Here is a 17,182-nt window from a genome sequence, read left to right on the forward strand (position 1 = left end):
CTTTTGGGAGATAAAACACTTTTTAAGCTTTTCTAAGAAAAGTGTGCAATATGAAAGCTTATTGTTATATTTGAAGGGGTGTTTACAGAATTAACCCCCATCACTGTCTTGAACATCACTCCAGTTGTGAGAATTCAGTCAGAACCTCAAAGAGGCATTATCTAGCCATATAAGCGTATGGAGTGTCACTTTAATGTTCTGAATCTGTGCTGTGCCTCCACCTTCTTTGATGAAAAAATCTATTTTAAAATTTGTAAGAAAATATTTAACATAATAAGATGATGAGTCAGAGGTTTTAAAAAGCTAAAAAGGGAAGATGTAGTTAAATAATGCACCTTTTTTATTTTTTCGCTACATCTGACTCATGACATATAATGTATTCTGCTAAGTTCAAAGTTTTCTCTTACAAAGAGAGTTTTATGAAACAACTCTTCTTCAGACCGTTTTTTACTTCAATTATAGTAGCAGATTTTGGAGTTTAAATCATTAACAACCTCTGAGTGAACTTTTATCCAAATGACTGCAAGTTACAAAGAGAACAGTCCTCTTTCACCAAATACCTTTTGTGCTGGAGTGAGACCCATCCTTTTCTATTTTTTCCCCTTTATGTCTCTCTTTGAAGAAAGATGTGTGATTTGTAAAGTAATGAAAGTATGTCTCAGTTAATGAAAACTGCTATATTGAGCTCATAATGCAAACTGGAATGACTTTAGGGTAAGCGTCACACACCTCCATTATAGCAGGGAAAAAAGTAAATTTCAGAAGTCAAGATTGTTGTGTGCACTGTAGGAGTATCATGTAGCAGTTAAATCAACCATCAGGGGTGACCTAATCATATTTATCCCCCCTTTGTCAAGGAGCTGTAATTTTCATTTAGGCATTTTCCAGTTTTAACTCCACTGGACAGTTCTAAACTGGGCGCTTAGTCCATCCACCTAGTTACTGATTTCACCATATGTTACCTTTTTATTCTCGTTATTTTTATTGGAACGTTTTTGGAGAGTGCGTGGAAGACTGTCACCTCCACAGACTTCAGGTGATGAGATGAGACAGTAGTTCTTTGAGTGACAAAAGCCTGAAGAATTTTTATACAGAACAAAATGTAGCTTAATCAACAAAAAGAAAGTTAAGAGAAAAACCTTTTTCCTCTTGAAAAATCAAGAAGAATAATGAACTAATCTTCGTTTCAAGAGTGGGAAAAACTTTTTCTCCCCCTAGATCTGGCGAATAGCGGGATAAATTCGAAGAAGTCCATCCCACCCCCGCACGCGCGCCCCCCATTCTTTCCAGACAGAGCGGTTGCAAATCCCAGGCTGAGTCCGTCCTGGGAGCCTTAGGGCACCTTCCTCTTTGCTCTGTGTGTGTGTGTGTGTGTCTAGCTCTCGCTCTTTCCTTCAGTCTGTGCCTCTGTGTGTGTGTGTGTGAGTGTGTGTGTGACAGAGGGAGAGAGAGCGCGAGAGGAGAGAGAGAGCGAGAAAGAGAGAGAGAGAGCAAGAGAGCGAGCTGTGAGCTGTGCTGCCGCCGCCGCTGCCCTTTGATCCCGACATTAGTGTTAGGGGCTCGGAGACACAGAGCGCGGCCATAGACACCGCCGCACCGGCACTCATTTATTTATACCTCCCATCACACACGAGAGCATAGGACACACACACACACTCACACCTATTAGATCTGTTTCCATTGAAGAATATTACGCTCGGGGACAAGCCAGGTGCACGACCAAAAAATTAAAAAAAAAGGGGGGGGGAAGAAAGGAAAGAAAAGAAGAAAACCCCTCTTCTGGCTCCAGGAAACAAGCTTCAACCCATTGCACACACCGGAGAGAAGGGGTTTCCCCCTGCCCGCCCGCCCGCCCCCCAACTACCTCCCCGCTCCTGCCAGTGTCTGCCTCTCTGCCCCCACGGGGGTTTATTTGATCTCACATTAACCAAGGAGGAGAATGTGAGAAAAGGGGGAAAATGCCCAGGAGGAAGCAGGAGCAGCCCAAGCGCCTTCCCTCACGTAAGTCATCCCTTCTCCACCTCCTCTCGTGCCATTTTCTCGCCCTCCCTCTCCTCTTTCCTCTCCGCAGCCTCCTCCGTTGTTTTCTGCATTAGTTTAGGGTTACAGAGGTGAAACTGACAAAGACACAGCCCGGGTTACTCCTCGTTTAGGTCTATGCTGAGGCAGCCATGTTGGTGATGATCAGCCCCGTGCCCTTTCTATTCTCTCTCTCTTTTTCTTTCTTTCTCTCACCCCCCCTCTTTTTTTCCTTGAGATCGGGCTTTTTTCCCCTTTTCCTCCCCCTCCCCCTCCTCACTCCGGGTGGCTGGGGGGAGGGGGCAAGAGAAGGGAGGAGGGGAGTAGTGTGGATGCCGGGTTTTTTTTTTTAATCGGGGGGTGGAGGGGAGGTGGGAGAGGTTGGAATCTTTAAAAAAAAAAAAAAAATTCCTTGCGGATCCCCGGTGCCCGAGGGTGCGGGGGTCGGGGCGCACGGAGGGTTGGGGGGCCGTGACATGGCGTTTGGGGGTGTCGGAGCGAGGGCGCGCGGCCGCCTGCCGGGGACGGGATCCAGGGAGAGGTCCGTCTCCGGCTAAAGGTTGCGCCGGGGTTGGTCGGCCCCGGAGCCGCCGGCGGCAGCGGCGGCGGCGGCAGCGGCAGGAGCAGGAGGAGGCGGAGGTGGAGGAGGCGGCGGCGGAGGAGGGGAGTCGGGGGCGGGCGAGGCGGGAGCGGCGAGGAGGGTGTGGGGGCACCGCACACAAACACACGGGTACACACGCGCCGCCGGGCGGCTGCTCCCGCGGCGCCGGGGCGAGGGGGCGCGCCGGGGCGCGGGGCGGCCGGGCGGGGGGCGAGGCCGGGCAGCGGCGGGCGGATGTGGGGTGCGGGAGCTGCGCCGAGGCGGAGGCAGGAGGCAGGGCGGCTCGCGGCGCGCGAGGTCCCTGCAGAGCCGAGGGGAGGGAGGAGCAGGGCTCCTGGCCGCAATAAAATGCGGGGTCAGTCGGAGCAGACGGAGCCGGGCGAGACTCGGGCTCTCAGACCCCCCTCCCCGGCGAGCCTGAGCAGAGTCCAGGACTAAAGTGCATCGTAGCCCTCCCCGGCTGCAGCCACACACACCAACTGGAGACACACACCCGCCGGCACGGCCCGGTCCCCTTCCCCTCCTCCACCCGCGCCCCCGGTCCCTCTCCGCCCTCCCTCCGGCTTTTCTTTGCGAGTCTCGTAACTTTTCCCCCACTCCCTCTCCAGCTCAATCCCCCCCCCACCCCCCATCTTTCTCCGCTTTGAGTGTTCCGAGATGCTGCTAAAGCTAAAAGTGAAGGAGAAAGAAGCAACTAAAAATATACCCCGGGGCCGCCCGGCTCCTTGAATGCAGGGAGGAGGGGGCAGGGGAGAAGGCGTGGGGCGGGGTGACGGGGAGGAGGGGACGCCGGAGGCGCCGGAGGGAGGGGTCGGGGGAGACGGAGGGTCAATTTCTCTTCTCTCTCCCCCCCACACCCCCCCCCCCCCGTACTGCTCCCCTCTCTCGGCGGTTTGGCGCTGCTCGGAGCCCAATCCTGCAAAACCCGGGCTGGGGGCGGGAGCGGAGCCGGAGCGCCCGCCCGCCAGGGTGTCAGGCCGACGTGGTCGGTCACCTGAAGTTCACGGAGGGTGGGGGAAGGGTTAAGGTTATGGTGTCTCGGGCTCGGGTTGTGTGAGCGTGTGCGTTTCCGCTGCAGACAGGCAGCGCGATCGATCTCCCCCTCGCGAAATCTCCGCGGCGGTGCCGGCCCGGGGGGACGGGCAGGGGGCGCGGGTGACTCGGGCTGGGCGCCCCCCGGCGCCTCCGTGTCACCCGGGCCGCGGCCGAAGTGGCGAGCAAGGGCACTTGCAGGCAGCCCGCTCGGCAAACATTCCTCTTTCTTTCCCCTTCCCGGTACGCACGAGTCGACGCACAGAGCTTGGGTTGTGCTTTTTTTCCCCTTCCTTTAAAAAAAAAAAATGCCCCTGTGCAGTCCTTTCTTCGTCTGCCCGCTAGAGGTTCTGAGGATAATATCACATATGTAATATATATGCACATAAAATCGTTCGCAGGCGGCTGCGTGTGTATGGAAATTTTGTGCGAGTGAAGCAGGCGGCGGAGTCTGGGAGGGCGAGTTGGGAGGCTCCGCGCCGCGATTCACAGAAAACTCGCAGCAGTTGGTGGAAGTGTGTGCGTGCACATGGCCGGCCCGCCGCGCTTCCCAGCTCTTTTCGGGGGCGCGTGGGGGCAGGGACAGGAGGCAGGAATTCTGGGGAGGGGGGCGGCGGTCGGGAGAGGCTTGCCCTGCTCGGACAAAACGGGCTTCAGTGTTCTCTGCGAACTTGCCCTTAGATGGCAACTTTGGGCGCTGATGAGCTGGTGTGCGAAAACCAGGGCGGTGAGGTTATTTGGTCATTTTCCTTTCTTCTCTCCTTAAAAAAAAAAAAATCTTGGCGGGGTGAGAGGGAGGGTAGGAGCGGAGAAGGGATTTATCTGTTCAGTTGTGACGGAGATGGAACGCCTTCCCTCCCGTTGTGGGTAATGCAGTCGGGCAGCTGCAGCCTGCCCTGCTGGTGACCTTGACCCTGACCTCGTGCGACTACCCTCTCCGTCTGAGAGGAAATTCAGGCTCCATTTTAGCTCGTGTGTTGGGTGGGCCTCTCCAGGGCGCCGGGGCCTGGTGATTGAGTTAGATTTTGCCAGTGGGCTCTCCCACCCACCCTGTTCTCTAATTGAATACTGTTACACACTCAGTTTAAAGAAAAAAAAAAAAATCAACTCCTTCTCCCAGTCACATAAAGCCACTTTTACTGAAGTAAAAAACAATTACCTTTTGGAAACACCGTAAAAGTGCCTCCAGTTTTTAAAGAGAAGCCTAATTTGCGATGCTTTTTTTCCACTTACCTTTGTTTTGAATGGATTTTTGTGGATGTGTGCAGCCTGTTTTAAGCATGGTTTACACATGGTTTGTAAGCAGCTTGCATTTGAGCTGAGAGCAGTTTCTGGGCAAATGGTGTATTTTGCAATTCAGACAGTAACCCCAGACTGCCTTAAGTGCTAAGTGAGTCTTGAAGGAACTTGCAGTGAGGTGGACTTTGGTAAAAATTAGTGTTCATTTGTGTTTAGTGTAGAATACAATTGTAGTCCTAAATTCCAGTGTGAATGCTAAGTTCTTTATTTGTTTATTTGTGTGTATGTGGAGGAGGAGGGGTGTCAGGATTTTTCTTTCCCTGGAGAACCGTTTTAAATCTAAGTTAAAATATAGTGAGTTGGGGATGGATTGCCCTAATAGAAGTCATCCTGAGTTTTTAAGAAGTTATGTAGAGGCAGACTTCACATTTCTCCATAGAAGAAAGGAGTGATATGAGTAGTTTCAGGGTGAGAAGGGTCAGAGGGGGATGAGATGGGAAGGAACTGCTTTTGAAACCAAAGAGCCTTCTGAGTAAATACAGGTGCTTAAGAGCTACTATTGATACAATGTCTTTAAAATGTAGAGAACCTATAAACACATTTAAGAAACTCACATTAGAATTACCAGAAAAAGAAACTTGTGATAACTACATCTCTAGAAAATTTAGATTGGTTTCTACTTCCTCTTAGGTACCCCCCACCATGATACTGTTCCCCTTCCCCATGAATCATCGCTATGAATAAACTCTTCCTATGTGTTGTTAAATATGATAGTAGCCAACCACAGCGTGAATCTACAAAGCCCAGAGTCCTCCCACTGTATAGCACAGACACCAGGGAACCTGGAAGTTCCAACCTCGAGTAGATTAGTCCTGGAAATCCAGACTAGCAGTTGGTATTATCTGATACCAAGTCTGGGGTGAGCCTCAGCCTCTGGCACGGAGTCCCAGCAATTCCCCAGGCTGGGCTTCGGCCTGCTAAGGTTTCCTAGCTGCTTCTGTTCAACTAGACACCCATGGGACCATTCAGAACCGAATTAGCTTTGGGGATGGGTGAGCCTTTAACCTGACACTACTAACCTAAGCGTTAGATTTCTGATTTAAAATTCTGCACAGTCCCTTCCTCCTGGGCCTCCGAAGCAAGTGTATGTGGGTTTTTGTTTTTTTTTTTTTTTTTTTTTCTGTTAGATGGGCCTCATGCATGGGCAGAAAAACAAATGGTCTGTCCTGTAGAATGGAATGGTGATCTTACTGGCTTGTGAGTAAAAAAGGCGAGTTGCACTAGGTTTCAGAGGTGACCCCAAACCTCTCAAAATTATTATTCAAAATAAAGCCTTTCTTTCTTGGCCTAGAGCAGTGATTATCGTTTGGGGATTTAAATATGACTCTGCTGCAATTGATGGCTCTTTTACAAAAGTCCTTTCCATTAACAGAGTCCAATACCATGTTCCAAAAAATGTCCTAGAGGTCCTTGGAGCTATACCATGTGCTTATCTTTAGCAGAATCTCCAGACTGCAGAGTTTAAAAATGTTTGTCAGCCTAAGAAAGCAGAAGAGAGGGAAACTGACATGGGGACTGTTGGCCAGGCCTGAGGCTCAGCCCTTTGTGAACATTATTCCATTTGGGGTCACGAACTGGAGAGGGAGAGGGTGTGTTGGTTGCATCTGTAAATCCTTTGACCGTTGGTACCATCAGCACTTTTAAGATTTCCTCATTAGCTTCAACTTACCCCTAAACGTGCACGAGTTTAGACCCTGTTCTGTTTATTGCTGGAAAGCTGCCCAATGTCTATTCCCAAGGGGGAGCACAAAGGAAAAGTTTATAAAACAGTTGTTTTGTTATTCCTGTATTTTCACTGTTTACTCAGTTCTGAGTCAAGACCAGAACAGGTTATTGTGTTTGTCTTGAACAAAACTTTATAAAAATTCTTTCTTGCTTTCTCGTAAAATTGGGAAGCAAAATGACTGAAAAGCAACAGGATCCCTTATTGTTTTATTTTTACGTGTCTTTATACGTCTGTTGAAAGATAGAAGGTTGAATCTTTCCTTTACTTACTAAATTTTTTTCAGTAACCAGACGATACCTCCTGACTAGACAAGGGCCATGGGGAAATTTTCTGAATCTGAAAGAGTAAAGTATTTCACTGTGGATGATTCTGCGATACCACAAAGCAGGCTTGCTTGATTCTGGGCAAAAATGCCCATCTGTTCTTATATGTATTCCTCATCTGGTAAGTAGGTCCACTGAGCTTTGCTGTTAAAGTGAGGAAGATAGCTCAAAATCGCATTCCTTCTAATGCTTCAAAATAGTTTCTAATAAAAAAATTGATTTTTAATTTGTCTATGTGTTGCCATCTCGTGCTGGGGATGACACAGCTGGTGTGAATTGACAAGTCTCCTGCACCAAGTGTTAATAAATCACGTTGGGGAAGTATAAATTGGACAGCTTTTGGCCAGTGTTAAAGCTTGCTGTGCATTTGAGGTTTTAGAGTCTTTGAATGGCCTGTTAGGAGAGTTCCTAGGGAGGTGTGGAAAATCTTCATCTCGCGAGGCTTATAATATTAGATGGACAGAGGCCATAGAGACAGCCAAGGGATGGTGTTGTGTTGGTGGAGTAACCAGGCAGGCTTCTCCTGGTGTTAAAAGTTGGCTTTAATTAATTAATGTCAAGATATCCTTGTAGAAAAGACCGGATTCGAAAAGGGGGTGGGGGCTGGTAACCCCCGCTGGTGGGTAAACCCATTTATTTAGTAATCCCAGTAGTTGAGATTGTGTGTGAATGATTTTGTTTCCCCAAAGAGAAAAACTCAGCCAGTAGCCCTAACCCTGGTCGTTTCATCCAAAGTGGTGTCTTTGGACCTAAAAGATGACAAGACACAGAGGAAATGATGGTGGAGCCCTGATTGTCACAGTGTAAAAAGCTCTCTTGGTTTCTGCGACTGGTCAGTAACTCCCTTTGTGAAAGCTGAGGGCAGCTTAGTCCCTGGAGGAGGTTAAGACACCTTTTTGCTGCCCCCTTTCCAAGTTGCCTTGTCTCTCCTCCACTCTTCCTTTTTGAATATCCGCTAGAGTCTTAGGAGAGGAGGACAGGGAAACACACACAAGAGGCTGGAAGCTTATCTCTCTATTCTGAGTGAGATATTAGTAATTTTCTATAATTTAATCAGGCTGATCGCAGAACAAGATAATGAGAGTGTGACCTACAAAACAGGACTTTGGGGGGGCATGAAAGGCTTTCCAGCGGAAGGTTTTTACAAGACCGTGAGCTTTGTGGTAAAGGAGTGGATTTTGCGTTTCCTCTTATCCGAAAGAAATCCAGACCAGGCCTAGTGATGGTAAGACATGTGGTTTTGTTTTTGCTTTTCTTCCTCAGATTCGTTCCCATTTTGACCTAGTAAAGGCCCTCTAGAATCATATTTTAGAGATGCAGATTGTCAGTGAAGTTGCTGTGTCCTGTTTCTTTTTTTTTTTCTTCATCTTGCTGGCATGTGGGATCTTAGTTCGATCAAGGATCGAACCCGCGCCCCCTGCAGTGGAAGGCAGAGTCTTAACCACTGGACCACCAAGGAAGTCCCACTGTGCCCTGTTTCTGATGGGCTCTTTTCTATTTCCTGCTTTCTAGGTGTAGCTCAGTAATGCAGGCCATCTAGGGCCATGTGTATAAAATACTTTATGGTTCATGCTAGCTGAAATGTCTTTTGTCATATTTTATAGGAAACTAATGTGCCAAGCACAGACCTTAGAAATAGCCAAGCGACTTGATGGACTGAAGTTTCTAGCCGCTTTCCCCCTTCTGTTTAGGAGCAAGTTTTGTATTTTTATGCTCCATCTGTAAATTACCCTTTCATGATATTAGAGAATAGTATATGTGACTAGGTTCTGAAGCAGGGCCTCTCAGGTGACTTTATCCTTCCCCAAGGACCCACCTTGGGATAGAACCACTGTAGTTACAAGGTAGTTTCATAAATTAAAATCAGACTTTGGCTTGATACTGATCTTCAGCGTCATGGGTACATACTGCTGTTTACTTTGTAAAAGTCAGCCTCACTGCATGTACACACACACACACACACACAGAGGCTGCACTGTAGCTAATTTTATAAAATGTACAGTGATACACGCCCACGGTCTGAAATCAGCATGAGGCCTTTAGCCTCCCTGTTTTTCACAGACTGACCCAGGGTTATATTAAATGCAGCAGATTCTGTGTGCCTAAAAAGGATATTGTTTCCAGTCGGCCATTCCCTTCTTATTAAAAAACAAACCTCCGCCACTGAAACTCTCCCTCTCGAGTTCTGAAATGACTTAAGACTTAGGTGCTCTTTGCCTCTGTTTTTAAGAAAGTCCAAATTCAGCCAGTTTCGGTCTCCCTGCAAGGAAGGAGGCTTCTCCGAGGCTGGGGCCTGTAAAAGCAGACTCCAGAATAATCCCTATCTCTTTCTCTTCCTTGTAATTTCTCCATGGGTCAGAAAAGTGGTTAGACCCCTGAGAAGTGAGGTGTGAGGGGGAAAGAACGAGGGGTGAGAGAGATCTATATCTCCCGATGGATTGTTTTGAGTGCTCTGGAGAGGTTGGCTTTCCAAGCGGACTGGAGAAGGCCAGGGAAGGTGATCTTTTCCATGATTGATCAGCAGCAGCCTGCTTATCTGTGCTTTTGAAACAAGCTACTGTACTTGAGGAGGGTGATAGATTTTTCTAAAGTTACACGGGGCCAGCGTCTTGGGTTGTCTGCTGGTGTATTTTTAAAAGCTTGTGTTGTTGTTTTGTAACCAGGGGGAGAAAATACCGTTTGATTTGGCCCTCTTTTCACTAGGTCCCCTGTAGATGGTGGGCTTCCCTGGTGGCTCAGCAGTGAAGAATCTGCCTGTGATGCAGGAGATGTGGGTTTGATTCTTGGGTTGGGAAGATCCCCTGGAGGAGGGCATGGCAACCCACTCCAGGATTCTTGCCTGGAGAACCCCAGGTACAGAGAAGCCTGGCGGGCTACAGTCCATGGGGTTGCAAAAGAGTCAGACACGACTTAGCAACTAAACCACCACCACCGCTGTATATTGTACATCCTAAGGGAAAAAAAACAAATCAACAGGAGCTGGACGTGCTTTTTAAGGTCACAGAGTAGTGGTCCAGTGCAGCAGCTTGTTGAGCTTCAGCCTCCGCTGCCCACTAGCTGTGTGACCTTGGGCAAATTACTTAACTTCCCTGTTCCCTGGCTTCCTCGTCTTTCAGTAGTGACAACCGTTCCTATATCACAGGGATATTGTATGGATAATTGAATACATACAGAAGTATCAGTATTATGTGCACACACGAAACCATACCTTATTAGTGGCTACTTTGTGGAAAGAGCTCAAGAAGGATTAGCTATTATTAAGTATATGAAATAAGTTTTCATTTGCATAGCCTGTGATTAGACTATTGATATTTCTGACTCAGAATTTTTTGGTGATGTCTGTATTTATTATTCTTTTTAAAAATTCTCCATGTATCTTGTACAGTAATAATATGACACGGTAAAATTCTTTTATAAGGGTGTATAATAGGGCTTGACAAGTGTTTGTTTCACAGACCAACAATATTACTTTAAGCTTTTACTAGGGGAACAAGTTCTTCCATGTGCGTGATTTGACCTGAATTATATCTCAATTGTATAATAATCATATGAATTATGACTGAGCTTTTCTATAAAGTGAGGATAGTAAATCCATGTTCCCAGACTTAGACTGAGATTCAAATGAGAAAATAGGTGTTTAATAAAATTTTATTTATCCATTGACTTACCAGTCAGTCCACCAATTAAAATTACCCAGGGGAAATTTCTGTTGGGTTTTCAATGTGTCACACAGCTAATCGTTCACATTTTGCACAAAACAAAGGAAAGACAGGGTCTGGTGTTTCTAATTACTGAGAACCAAGCCAAGAGAACACATTAAATGAATTTTATTTATTTAAACTTTTTTTTAGTTTTCTTTTGGAGCATAGTTGATGAACAATGTTGTGTGACTTTCAGGTGTACAGCAAACTGATTCAGTGAAACATATACATGTATCTATTTTTCAGAAGATTGGGGTATGTGTGTGTGTGTGTTGTATGTGTGTTTATGTATGTGTTACAGATGACATTAGAGGTCACAAGCTAGTGGCCTCCTGGTATATGTATGCCTCGTACAGTATGTTTAAAACTCAAGACAGCATTTGGAAATAGGTGGCTTCACATACAAATCCAGGCTTCCAGCTTCTTCTGAAACTTGGACGAGTCAGCGGCGCGGGCCACCTCCCCACGTGGCCGCAATCTGCTGCATTCAGTGGCGGCTGTCTCCCTTCCTTGGCATGTGCTCGCCAGTCTGCCGCATTCCCACCCCGGGGCTTCCGTGTCCCTGCCTGCGTGTACACCTGCCCGCCCCTGCCGAAGTGTCTTATGCAGGCATTTGGATTAGAAATTGTTCTATATTCCCCAGTATTGTGTGATCTTTTATGTCCTCGCCGAGGCTGCTGCTGCTGCTCAGTTGCTTCAGTCGTGTCCGACTCTGTAGGACCCCATAAATGGCAGCCCACCAGGCTCCCCCATCCCTGGGATTCTCCAGGCAAGAACACTGGAGTGGGTTGCTATTTCCTTCTCCAATGCTTGACAAGTGTTTGTTTCACAGACCAACAATATTACTTTAAGCTTTTACTTTTCACCAATGCGTGAAAGTGAAAAGTGAAAGTGAAGTCGCTCAGTCGTGTCCAACTCTTTGCGACCCCATGGACTGTAGCCTACCAGGCTCCTCCATCCATGGAATTTTCCAGGCAAGAGTACTGGAGTGGGTTGCTATTGCCTTCTCTGCTCGCGGAGGCTAGAATACTGTAAACCTCATCTGATGGCAATATCAGGAAGCTGCCTAGGGTGAGGATTAAGACCCTGGCCCAGTTCTCATCCCACCCTCCCCCCTGCTGCTGCTGCTGCTAAGTCACTTCAGTCGTGTCCGACTCTGCGTGACCTCATGGACTGTAGCCTACCAGGCTCCCCATCCGTGGGATTTTTCAGGCAAGAATAGTGGAGTGGGTGGCCATGTCCTTCTCCAACCCTCCCCCCACCCTTCGGTAAAATAGATAGCTTGTAGGAACCTTCTGTGTAATGCAGGGAGCCCAACTTGGTGCTCTGTGATGACCTAGGTGGATAGGATGGGGGTGGGGTGGGAGGGGTGTCCCCGAGGGAGGGGATCTATGTATACATATGGCTGATTCACTTTGCTGTACAGCAGAAACTAACACAACATTGTAAAGCAATGATAAAAGAAAAAAAGATTCTAGCACCAGATGCATGAGTTCCATCCCAGCTGCACCACATTTTAGCTGTGACCTTGGCAAGTTACTGCAGTTTGCCTGTTTCCTCATCTGTAAATTGGGAAAGCGTTGTAGGTTCTATGGGAACTAGGTGAGTTCATACATGTAGATATTTAGATTCATGTCTGGCATATAGTATGTGTACAATAAATGCTGGCTACATTAAGACACTCGAGGTGTTAATTTCTTTCTTGTTTTGTGAATTTCTTTCAATTAAGGATCTCGGTAAGATTGCTTTAACTGTGTTGTATAATCAGTTAAAGACAACTATTGCTGCCTGTCTGTTTCTGATCATCATTAGCGGACCTAGTGGTTCTCCATTCTGGCAGTCAATTGTAATTCCCTGGGAGATTTAGAAAATGCAAACACCCCCAGAGGTTTAAATTTAATTGATTCAGAGTGGGGTCTGGGCATGGACATCCTTAAAAAGCTCCCCTGGTGATGTAAATGGATAGTCAGAGTTGAGGACTCCTGAGCTAACAAGAACTCTCACTCTGGGCTGATGCCATTTTAGCCAGAAATAAAGACATGTGATTTTGAGTCTGGGCAGCTTATTGATGGGAATCTGTTAGACTCCTAAAACCTTTAAAAATAGTTCATGGATCTGAGTAATTGCCTCCAACTCCTCCAGATTGGAAACCAGAGGTTCAGGGAAGGACCCGTACTAAGCAGAAGGCACAGATTTCATTCTTCTCTGTCACCTTCTTTCCCCACAGTCACCAGGGTTTCTCACTAGCTTTGTGACTTTGGGTAAGTCACCTGACCTCTCTGTGCTTACGGAGTGCCATCTTGTAAAATGTATCAGTTCAGTTCAGTTGCTCGGTTGTGTCCGACTATTTGCAACCACATGGACTGCAGCACGCCAGGTTTCCCTGTCCATCACCAACTCCCGAAGCTTGCTCAAACTTATGTCTGTCAAGTTGGTGATGCCATCCAGCCGTCTCATCCTCTGTCGTCCCCTTCTCGTGCCTTCAGTCTTTTCGAGCATCAGGATTTTTTCCAATGAGTCAGTTCTTTGCATCAGGTGGCCAGAATATTGGAGCTTGAGCATCAGTCCTTCCAATGAATATTCAGGACTGATTTCCTTTAGGATTGACTGGTTTGATCTCCTTGCTGGCCAAGGGACTCTCAAGAGTCTTCTCCAACATCACAGTTCAAAAGCATCAATTCCTCTGCATTCAGCTTTCTTTATATTGTAACTGGATACATTGTAAGTGGATAATAGTACATTAATCATGCCTTCTCTTTGTTGTTGTTCAATCACTCAGTCGTGTCCAATTCTTTGCAACCCCATGGACTGCAGCATGCCAGGTCTCCCAGTCCCTGACCATCTCCCAAAGTTTGCCCAAGTTCATGTCCGTTGCATTGGTGATACCTTCTCTTTATATAATGCTTATTGTCCACGAAACATTTTCACTGATATCATCTGCCTGTGAGGCAGGCAGGGAAGAGCTCCTTGTCTTACCAACTAGAGAGACAGGGAAACTGGGCTGCAGGGAGGAAGAAGCGAGCTTGATGTCACCAGCGTGGGTGCTAACAAGGGCCAGGCCATCCGTGGGTCTCTCAGGGCTCAGGGGTCTGTGAAAGCTTCATTCTGTCCCAAACCTGGAGAACATGCCTCCACCACCTGCACCTCCTCGCATACCCTCCACTGCAGGACGCCCCCTTGGTGCTGAGGGAGTATTGCCCGCTGATTCAGGAAGACTGTGCCACCAAGAATATTGCTCTTCTCAAAGATTTATTTTGACCTTAGACTAAACGGAAGGTCACAGAATAGAGACGCTTGCAATGATACTTTCTGGGGTGTGAACTATGTCCTCCACTTGGAGAACACTGCCTTCATGTAATGGCCTAGAATTGTGAGTTGTTTTCTAATGACCCTACTTGTTAATCCAGCCAACCTCTCTAGAGCATGAAACGCAGCTGTATTTGGAAGGGAACAAAGTGGGGATACCCTGTGCGTGATCACGCAGTCGCTCAGTCGTGTCCGACTCTTTGTGACCCTATGGGCTGGAGCCTGCCAGGCTCCTCCGTCCATGGAATTCTTCAGGCAAGAATACTGCAGCGGGTTGCCATTTCCTCCTCCAGGAGACCCTCCCGACCTAGGGACTGAACCCAGTCTCCGTCATTTCCTGCCTTGGTAGGCAGGTTCTTTACCACCAAGCCACCTGGGAAGCTGGGATACCCTGTGCTTCAAGAAATATTCCTGAAATGTGCTGTGTGATTTCTCCCTTGTAGGGGAAGGCAAACCTCAAATAACATCTTACTGGGTTTTAATCTGACCTTAAGAAAGAGGAAATCAAATTATAGTGAACTGCTGCTTTCTGACATTTATAGGAAGAGAGGAATTTCATAATCCAGAGGGTTTGGGTTGGCTGGACCACTAGATCCTAGAAGTGCTGTGTACCAGTGGCTACTCAAATACATGTTGATAGATAAGAAAATATATACACAAGAGGAAAAAAGAGTACCTGTATTTTATTTTTCTATTATTTTTCTTTATTTTTATTAATTTTTATTGGAGTGTAGTTGTTTTACAGTGTGTTAGTTTCTGCTGTACAGCAAAGTGAATCAGGTATATGTATACATAGATCTCCTCTTTTTAAAGATTTCCTTCCTATTTAGGTCACCACAGAACATTGAGGAGAGTTCCCTGTGCTATGCAGTAGGTTCTCATTAGTTATCTATTTTATACATAGTAGAGAGTACACATATTTTAAACATGATTTGTATACTGCATAAGGCTGGAACTGTGGAATTAACTAGTTAACAGTTTATTAATTTGTTTTAAAAATCTATATTGGTTTTTAATGACAAGAAGAATGCATATTAAGTATAAATAATTAAAGCAACATGGGAATATTTAAAGTAAAATGTGAAAGCCCCCTTTCGCAGCTTATACCCCTAGAGGTAACTGCTGTGAACCAACAAGCAGTATTTAAAATTCAGCCATCATTTGAAAAATGGGTGCATATCAGCAGAGTTGGCTGAATTGATGTATGTACTGAATTTAGGACAAAGGCATTAAAAACCGAATAGATCACATGCAAAATAGTGGATCCCAGATTGGGTGCCCCGATTTTAAGGGGGACATTGATAAACTAGGGGCTTCCCTGCTAGCTCAGCTGGTTAAGACTCTCCCTGCAATGCAGGAGACCCCATTTTGATTCCTGGGTCAGGAAGATCTGCTAGAGAAGGGATAAGCTACCCAGTCCAGTATTTTTGAGCTTCCCTGGTGGCTCAGCTGGTAAAGAATCTGCCTGCAATGCAGGAGACCTGGGTTCAATCCCTGGGTTGGGAAGATCCCCTGGAGAAGGGAAAGGCTACCCACTCCAGTATTCTGTCCTGGAGAATCCCATGGACTGTATAGTTCATGGGGTCACCAAGAGTCGGACACAACTGAGCAACTTTCACTTTCATTGATAAACTACTCACCAGGCCAGAGGCAACTAGCATGTTGTAGGCTCTTGAAATCATCATGTGAAGAATTAGTTACTCCATGTTAAGTACATCATGGGAGTACTTAACATGAGGTGGCTCAGACAGTAAAGAGTCTGCCTGCAATGCAGGAGACATGGGTGTGATCCCTGAGTCAGAAAGATCTCCTGAAGAAGGAATTGCAACCCACCCTAGTATTCTGGCCTGGAGAATCCCATGGACAGAAGAGCCTGGTGGGTTACAGTTCACTGGGTGGCAGAGAGTCGGACACTACTCACACACACACACACACACACACACACAGTATGAAGAAAAAGAATGAGTGGATAAAAGTTGTACATGGTAACTAAATTCAAATATTTGAAGTTCTGTCAAGTGAAAAATGGAGTAGACTTACTCTGAATTGTCACTCATCCTAAATTCTTACCTTGTGTCTGATACTTTATTCATTCATTCATTCATTCAAGCAGCAGTAACTGAGTGCTTCTCTACCAGGGATTAGGGATCTGCAGAGCTGAATAGAGTATGGCCCGAGCTTGCAAGGGTCTCAGAGCCAAGCAGGGAGAGGAGATGCAAACAAATAATTAAAATTCAGCTTGAAAAGTATTTCCATAGATTTCTGAAATGCTGAGCAAGAAACAGAGACTAGGACCAATAGGGAAAAAGTTAGAGGGAAAATAACTTTGATGTCTTAAGATAAGGATCTGTTGAATAAATAAAATTGCCCCCAAGTGTAACAGAAGATCTTGTGTGTTATGAAGAAGCTGGTTTAACTGCGTGTCAGGGGTGATTTTTTTAAAGATTGCAAGTAAAGAGGGGGTGAGATGGGGAGCAGAAATGTTGAGAATTTTGTTGAGCAAATGCTGCTTTGCTTGGTTTCTATTATAAAATGGGAAATCTGCTCCTCTAGTTGGGGGGAAGGGGGTGTGGGGGGATGGGGAGCATCTTTCAATATACTGAATTGAAAGCCTTTTGAGAATAATACTTGGATGTCGACACACATTAGAGCCATGAGGATTTGATTAGTTGAGAGTTGGAGTCCCTACCTGGTGCTTGTTCATTGAGAAAAAGTTTTGAGCATTTACCTGGCTCATAAAAGTTGTATGGAATGCAGTCTCTGCTGACAGTTCTTTTAAACGTTGACACAAAACAACCGCGGAGCATAATTACAAATCAATGTGCTAACAGGTGTGAGCCAATATAATGTGAATTAGGTGTGTAAATGTTTGAGGAAACTCAGAGTAACAGTGACGGCTAGAAGATTCTTGGAGGAGAGTGGTACCTACAAGCATCCTCACAGACGTGATGGACTTAGATCTTGAGAAGAGAGAAAAGCATTCCAATGTCCGACTCTTTGCAACCCCGTGGACTGTAGCCTATCAGGCTCCTCCGTCCATGGGATTTTCCAGGCAAGAGTGCTGGAGTGGATTGCCATTTCCTTCTCCAGGGGATCTTCCCGACCCAGGAATCGAATCCAGGTCTCCCGCATTGCAGGCAGACGCTTTATCGTCTGAGCCACCAGGGAAGCCCAA

General features: G+C 46.5%; 1 protein-coding gene across 1 annotated transcript in view; it reads left to right on the forward strand.

The window, feature by feature from the left end:
- The first annotated feature begins 1,480 nt into the window (after nucleotides 1–1,480).
- Nucleotides 1,481–17,182, forward strand: part of ZNF827 (zinc finger protein 827) — a 135,473-nt gene continuing 119,771 nt past the window's right edge. Inside the window, exon 1 of the mRNA XM_055550805.1 lies at nucleotides 1,481–2,001. Within this exon, the coding sequence (XP_055406780.1) occupies nucleotides 1,959–2,001 (43 nt within the window). The 5' untranslated portion in view covers nucleotides 1,481–1,958. The remainder of the gene's footprint in view (nucleotides 2,002–17,182) is intronic.

This window comes from Bubalus kerabau, chromosome 16 (genome assembly GCF_029407905.1).
Source record: "Bubalus kerabau isolate K-KA32 ecotype Philippines breed swamp buffalo chromosome 16, PCC_UOA_SB_1v2, whole genome shotgun sequence".
NCBI lineage: Eukaryota > Metazoa > Chordata > Mammalia > Artiodactyla > Bovidae > Bubalus > Bubalus kerabau.